Genomic DNA, 8,268 nt, shown 5'->3' with positions numbered 1-8,268 from the left:
ACCATTGCTTTTGTGCACAACATATCTCCAATAATGTTAGCAAAGAAGAAACCAAAGGGATATTTAAGGCCGTTGCAGAAACTTATGATAAATCTGACTTTGTGAGAATCATATGTCACATTTGGTGTAGTGATAGTAAAGGTTACGCAAAAATAATAAAGATTCCAAAGGAATAGTGGTCATTTTCCTGTGCTGAAATGAGAAGGTATGGAATTTGTTATACAAATTATATCGAGAGTTGGAATAAGATGATTATGCCTGAGCGAGCTATGCCAATTACATCTCTACTAAATGGTATTCGAATGAACATTATAAGGCACTTTTATGACTATCGGTTCATGGCTTCGAAGCTGAAGACAAAACTGGTGAAATCAGCTGAGGATGTAATCATTTCCTCTCGTTATGTTAGTCGGTCGTTCACTACAATAAGGGCTAGTGAGTACATATACTCGGTTACCAGCGTAGGGCGCACCGATACAGTTGACCTACTAAAAAAATGTTGTACATGTGACTTTTTTCAACAAGTTGGTATTCCTTGCAGCCATGCAATGAAGGCCATTGACGATGGTCGGTTTTGTGTATATGACTTCTGCCTGCCGTGCTACTCAAAGGATACAATGATGGATACCTATCAAGAGAATTGGACACCGATGAAGGGCAAAGAACAGTGGCATTGGGGAAGTTACAACATCATGGTTCGTCCTCCCACAGATGAGGTAATGCCTGGCAGGCCCAAAAAGAAGAGGAAACGTTCTAAAGGAGAGGGTGTGCTAGTGCAAAGGAGAAGGTGCAGCCGTTGTGGTGCCCTTGTACACAACAGAGCAACCTGCCCTAATGCGACAAATGATGCTACTTGGATTAACTTTTCAGCTGGGGTTCCGACTGATTTTACCAACGAAGGCAACATTTGAGTTAACCATCAGCGACGACTATAAGTACTATCAGCAACTAATCTTGTAATGTTATTTGGATTTTCTTGGGCCTTTCAATGACTATGTACGTTATTTGGGAATCAATGTAATGGTATTTTGTTGTTAGGTATACTTGCAGGTGTTCTGTTTATTGAAGTTATCAATATGTAGGCAAAAAAAACAAATACTATAAAAAATACTATAAAATTAACGCTACAATTGAAACACTTAAGATTGTATCTTAAAAATTAGAGACGTTATCTAGGGCCGTTATCTAAACAAACCACTGAGTTCAAACCCCTTCAAAATAATGTTATTTGGATTTTCTTTTGCCTTTCAATGACTATGTAAGTTATTTGGGAATCAATGTAATGGTATTTTGTTGTTTATATTTGCAGGTGTTTTGTCTATTGAAGTTATCAATATGTAAGGTAGGTAGGAAAAAAAAAAAAACTATAAAAAATACTATAAAATTAACACCTCAATTGAAACACTTAGGTTTGTAACTTGAAAATTATCTAAACAAATACTAATTTCAGGTGTTTTGTTTATTGTTTAGATACGTTATCTTAACAAACCAATGACTTCAAAATATTATGTTTATCAGAACGGAGCACTGCGAAATTAGACACATAAGTTCCAAAATAATAACGAAATAATAACAAACATCTGAAAATGAGATCATTTCGATGTCCCCTAATTTTATCTTCAGCTATGTTCTCCTACTGGTCAGCAGACCCATCTTCAGCATCTTTACCTTTGTTGTTTTCTGCATCCTGCAGCTGTACCTGTCCTCCAACTGTTTCATCATGATTCACTTCATTTGGTTCCATGTTGAGTTGGTCCTCAGTATCAGCTTCTGCATCCTCCTTCACTTGCTCAATTCCAGCTGTTGCATCTGCTTCACTCTGTTGGCATTGGTTAGCCTCCACTTGGACCAACTCAGCAGCAAGTTCAACATCCTCCTTAGTAGTAGGTTCAACATCCTCCTCAGCAGCAGGTTCAACATCCTCCTTAGTAGCAGGTTCAACATCCTCCACAACAGCAGGTTCAACATCCCCCTTAGTAGCAGGTTTAACATCCTCCACAGAAACAGGTTCAACATCCTCCTTCTCACATACAGCCTCCTTAGTAACAGGTTCAACATCCTCCTCAACAGCAGGTTCAACATCCTCCTTCTCACATACAGCTACATCTGCTTCACTTTGTGGACATTGTTCCATCCCCACTTGGTTCAGAGTAGCAAGTTCAACATCTTTGTCCACTTGCTCACTTCCAGCTTCATCATCCTTTATCTCAGTAGCTGTTTCAGCATCCTTGGGCTCTTTGTCAATTCCAGCTGAATCTGCTTCACTCTCTAACTCTATGCCAATGTGAACTTGCTTCAGTACCTCTGTCCCAGTAGCTGCTACATACTTGGACACTTGGTTCTCTACTTGCGGACTTTCTTCTGTCAACCTCTTTTCAAATTCTATTCTCTTCTTAGACACTTCATCTGGATTTAATCCACAAGATATAATGTCCATTCCAATCCTCAACGGCATTCTAAATGGTTGCATGTCAATATTGTATACCCTCTCAGGAACACCTCTAAGAAGACTATCAATGAAGGCAAGGCAATATAACCCACAGCTGTTGGAATATGGTTGTTGTGTGACACTAACAAATTCACGAGCCCATGGTGTGTTCAAATCAACAGTGGAGCTTGGATCAACACACCTGAGCACATAAGGAATCATTCTCTCCAAAGCTAGTTGTTCATCAGAAATTTTCTTTCCACCAAGAGAATCATAGATGCACACTTTCATCTCTTTAAAGTTAAAGACATCAACAATCCAGTGACTACCATGAACTTGAAGAGGTACAATTACTCCCTTACCCTGTATTGGGTGCGGTTGATTTCTAATCCTTCCGTCAATGGGGTCCAAATACTCTTTTACAATTGCATCTGTATGATACAAACCATTAACCACTCTTTCCTCTGGGCTTGCAGCTCGAAAACTTGGGTCTTGTAGCTTATTCTTGAATATCCCATACTCTTTTATCATGAATTTCTACATCCACAAAGTGATGATTAAGCTTATCAAACTTAAGTAAGCTTCAACAGAAACTTAGTATTAAAGTATAGAGAACTCACATCAAAGTAAACATCCTCCACAACAGTATAGAGAACTCACAGCAAAGTAAACATCCTACATTGCATCTTCCGTAATGACATGTTCCTTACAGTGCTGCTTATACCACCTTATCAATAGCTTGACATATAAGCTGAGAACCTATAAAATAATCAAATAGGAATTAGTAACAATTAACTTTCTGTAGTAGTTTACTTTGCACATTAATACCAAGTTGCTGATAGTTGTAGAGCAAATTACTAATGGTAGATTCATTACCTCACCATCCACCTATTGTCTTCCTTGTAACGAATGAAAATTATGCACTGAAATAACTTGATCATACCCAAAAACTCTCATATTTGGAGAATTCTGTTGATTCTTCTTCCTACTGCACTTTCTCCAGTAATAATTGACAACATTTACCTCACCTGTGGTAGTTGTTTTCTTGTAAAAGGTTGATGACAAAGCAACCTTGATTAATGAGTCACAGTCCTTTCCCATCTTCTCTTCCCATAAAATAATACTTTCTTTTCCCAGTTTTTTCTCCCTCCTCCTTCGTCTACGGCCACTCTCTGCACTTTTCTTATCCATTTCCTTCTCCATCTGAGTGTGAATGAGTACCACATTAGGGTCATCCACATCACCAACATCATGCTGACCATCAGTGTTCTAATCATCATCTACAGCTGCCACATCATGTTTAGTGCTTACTCCTTCTGATGGTGATAGGGCTGGCAATTCAGTTATGTCAAAGAGCTCTATACTTCCAGCCAATAGAGAAACAAAACTGAATTTTTCCATTTCTCTATTCAGGACTTCTTCCCCATCAAGATCACCAGGAGGAAGGACTAAAACAGATGCCAAAGGATATAATACCTCATCAAGATCCCCCACCAGGTCCTCCTCCAGCTCCAAACTATGTTCTTGGTATGTCCCTCTGGGTATGACCTCACTAATCTCCTGCAAAGCACTTGCAGCAACTGACTCCAAATCATTTTACCCTCTTTGTTGTTGTGCAACATCTTCATCTTTGTCTGACTCAGCCTAGATCAACTTCCTTCTTTGTTTGGGTGTCTCAGCTTCCTTAAGCTTCAACTCCCTTTCCCTTGTTCTCTCACTGATTTGATATTTTTTTCTTCAAATTTTGCCTCTCACTAGCCTTTATAGCCTCATTTTTTCTTGCCCTAGATGGCTGAACTCGAGTACCACAAATTTTGACCACTTTTCTTTTCTTTCTTTCATACTGAGCAGGTTTTGAAGTATCTCCCACAACTTCAAGGCTTTGATCCTTGTCCAATGTTCTTTTTCTTTTATTTGAGGAACTAGGAGAAACCTCAAAGGTAACTTTCTTAGAAACAAATGAACTCCCTTTCTTAGGTTCTGAGTGAACCTTCTTCTGGGAAGACTTCTTCGGGGTAGACTTCTTTTGGGAAGACCTTGTTGGTGTTTTCAGTTTAGCATCAAAGCCTACATTGCTTGGCTTCTTTGGGCTTAGGCTTCTAGTTCTACTCCTTGTTCTAGCATCAGCACCTTTCATAACCTTAACCGCTAAACTTCTGCTCCTTGTTCTACTCCTACTCCTTGTTCTACCCCTTGTTCCAGGCCCTTGCACAACCTAAACCTCTGAACTTTCCATACCACCTTTCAACCCACCATGAGCAATCTCTTGAATTATTGTTTCCATGCCAGTCCTTATTTCACTCTGGAGTATATCCCCAACAACCCTAACCTCCCATCGACTGTTTTAGATTAATCGAGCACATAACAAAGAATATAAGTAAGATCCCACTTCAATATTTGTAAACCACTACAGATACATTGTAGTGGCTGACATATCATGTTTCCCAATAGCTCACTTATATATGAAACAATGCTGCAACATGCAGTTCCATAACAACACATTATCAGTGCTTCATATAACAACATGGGTCCTAACAGCATTTGCAATTTCAATTCAAGACTATATAATAGGGTACCCATATCATATTACAACTTTCTATAACATTTTAAATAAGATTATATGAGTACTTCAAATGTCAAAAACTGGTTACCCATATCATGGGTACCCTATTATCATTCTGGGATCAACATGCAAGATCCTACTTCACTATTTGTAAACCACTACAGATAGATTGTAGTGGCTGACATATCATGTTTCCCAATAGCTCAGTCATATATAAAACAATGCTGCAACATGCAATTCCAGAACAACACATTTCTCAGCGCTTCATATAAGAACATGGGTCCTAACAACATTTGCAATTCCAATTCAAGACTATATAATAGGGTACCCATATCATATTACAACTTTCTATAACTTTTAAATAATATTATATGAGTACTTCAAATGTCAAAAGGGTACCCATGTCAAACTGGTTACCCAAAAGGGTATCATGGGTACCCTATTATCATTCTGGGTTTAACATGCAAGATCCCACTTCACTATTTATGCATTGTAGTTGCTGATATATATTGTTTAACAATAGCTCACTCATGGTACCATAACATATTACTGCCTCATATATGAAACAATTCTGCAATATGCAGTTCAATAACAACACATTATCAGTGCTTCATTAACAACATGGGTCCTAACAACATTTGCAATTTCATTATCATATTACAACTTCCATAACATTATAAGATTATGTGAGTACTTCAAATGTCAAAAGAAAACAAGTTACTTACAAGGCCTTTAATTACTTTTGCCTGTCTTTGAAAAAGTTCCTCATTATTGTATGTTCCTGAAACTGCTGCACCACTTTGCATGGGTTGTAGCCCCAAAGCATCCTTTAGCACTTCTTCATTCAGTTCTCCTTCAGAAAGATCTAAACTTTCCAACACCACTGCCTTCCCCTTAAGAGGCTGAAGCTTTTTCTAATAAGTATGCATGTAGATGTATGTTTCTGGAAGTCAAGTCTACCCAATCTAGTATTCTTGGGAACCTACCATCGACTTGTGTCCGAGCCCCAAGAGATGGGATGTGAAGATATACCCAAATAACAAAACAAATCAAACAACCATAAATTGTGAAAGAATCATTTCTAACACTCACCAGGTTAGACATGTCTTCCAAAGATTCTTTCAACATTTCAAACAGAGGTGTGCCCCAAGGAAAGCTGTCAAATGCATTTAAATTCTCGGCCAGATCAATATACCTCCCATCAACTGTCCTAACAGATCCTGGAAGAACAACTTGCAACAGTATATACAACCTATTCAGTCTAAATACATCATTCTGACTTTCTTCACCAACACTGAATTTTGCCAAGTTTCTAGCTTCCAATATTTCTTTTTCAGAAACCGTGGTTCCTTTAAAAAACCTTGCACGAAATTGGGATGAGATCTTGATGTCTGCCGTGTAGAATGAATTAGAAACCGGCTTCACACTAAGACCCATTATAAGAGCAACATCACTTTTCTTAAACACCAAGTCCTTCTTACCGATTCGGTAGCAAAGTTTACCTACTTGGTGTCCCAAAACAGCATACACTAGCGTAGTAGTGGTGTGCATTCTCTCATTAATGCTTAAAAACTTACCGAAGCAAGACTTCTCAAAATCTTCCCTTTCTTCAGTAGTAAATGTCTTTAACAATTTATGCATTTTATCGAGTGACATACGAACAGTCAAATTAAGTTTTTTCATTTTTGGAAGATTGGAAATGATCGGAAAATTAGGGATTTTAGGCAGTTTTTTTTGTCCGAAAATGAACACTGAACCGTCCTTATACCCTCAAACATATTACTACCGACATGTGCTAGTTAAAGGTAAAAAAACCATCATTTCTTCAACAATTCGGCGAATAATTAATGATATCGTATCGTTCCTAACACGTGGCAAAGATTTTTCCCGGCCAAACTAGATTCTTCATCTCACCAGTTTATCTTAGTACAGACATATTCTAATGTACTAACTATCAGCAACTTCTGAGTTTGGTCATTTTACAAAGGGTGGGACATCCTAACATTTTGGCTATTTGTATAAGAAAACTTTTTAAATATTGAACTACGGACAAGTTTGTAACAAAGTTGGGTGGGAACAATGGTGAAATATGGAACTGAGATGCTAGTATGTGTTATTAAATGTTACACTTTTGCTTTACTTGATATTGAATAAAGGGTTGAATAAACTTATCAAAGTTAACTTTTATTTAACTTGTTATTGGATAATACTATTTTGTACATAAGTTATAGGTGTATATTAAAGTCAACCTGATAGTCTTAATTGTGTTCTGGTTTATGGCTTCAATTGCTGATATATCATACATAAAACGCTGCCAATTACCTCCATTTCGAATAACACGTCCAGCCCAGTTTTGTGAATGCTAAATGCATTTTTTCTTTTTTCTTCTTATTGAGTTTCCATACAGATTTCTACCCAGATTTCTTTCCTTTCTATTAGGGTCTCATTATCTCCTTATAAACAACAACAATGATATAAGGGTACCCCTGAGATAATCACAAACAAAACATATGAACATCAGCGGCGGTTTGGCGGTCGACACTCAAGCACAATAAACTGGCTGTTTCACAAACCACAAAATACCATTAGATCGATTCAAGCAGAAACCTATACATTGAAACATACTTCCAAAACTCCATAAGGTGATCTATGAAGTGAAAGTGGAAGTGGGATTTCAAAAGAAACCCAAGTCACTTATGGTGACATCCATAGAGTCTTCATTGCTAAAACCTGGCGAAACTGCGACTGAAAAGGCAATCCAAGCTCACCACAATGACTACTCAGTTGTCTTCTTCTGCTTTTGTATCACGCCTTGAATCATATTCAAGTAGTCATTTTTTTCATCAATCTAGAAAGGGACTTGTTCATCAAGTACATCATACAAAAACTCAATTTTATGCGCTTGGAAAAACCTTCCACAAGACACATGAATCCTTCTAAGAAAATATACACATCAAACACTCTCAATTTCAGCTCACCTATTACATACTTCTTCACTCTATGCAAAAAGAACAAGAGAAGAACAAAATCAATATGGAAATAGTAAACACAACTATAGAAACCTTAAAAAAACTCTATACACTACTACTTAAAAACAAACCCAAGTTGCTGACGATACATGTATAAGTGTCGCTTATGGTGGCATCTACAGAGTCTTCATTGCTAAAACCTGGAGGAACAGCGACTGAAAAGGCAATCCAAGCTCACCACAATGACTGCTCAGCTATCTTTTTCTGCTTTTGAATCATATTCAAGTAGTCAATTTTTTCATCGATCT

The 8,268-nt window shown here is 37.6% G+C and overlaps 1 protein-coding gene across 1 annotated transcript; it reads left to right on the top strand.

Annotated features, from left to right (window-relative positions):
* Positions 1-248: 248 nt before the first annotated feature.
* On the top strand, positions 249-911 carry LOC147525560 (uncharacterized). The gene has a single exon (XM_086579826.1). The coding sequence runs from the start codon at positions 249-251 to the stop codon at positions 909-911; it is 663 nt and encodes a 220-aa protein (XP_086435952.1).
* The last annotated feature ends 7,357 nt before the right edge of the window (positions 912-8,268 follow it).

Source organism: Coptis chinensis, chromosome 1, assembly GCF_015680905.1.
Source record: "Coptis chinensis isolate HL-2020 chromosome 1, ASM1568090v1, whole genome shotgun sequence".
Taxonomy (NCBI): Eukaryota; Viridiplantae; Streptophyta; class Magnoliopsida; order Ranunculales; family Ranunculaceae; genus Coptis; species Coptis chinensis.
Note: the sequence above shows the minus strand (reverse complement) of the source record. Positions and strands in the feature narration are given on the sequence as shown.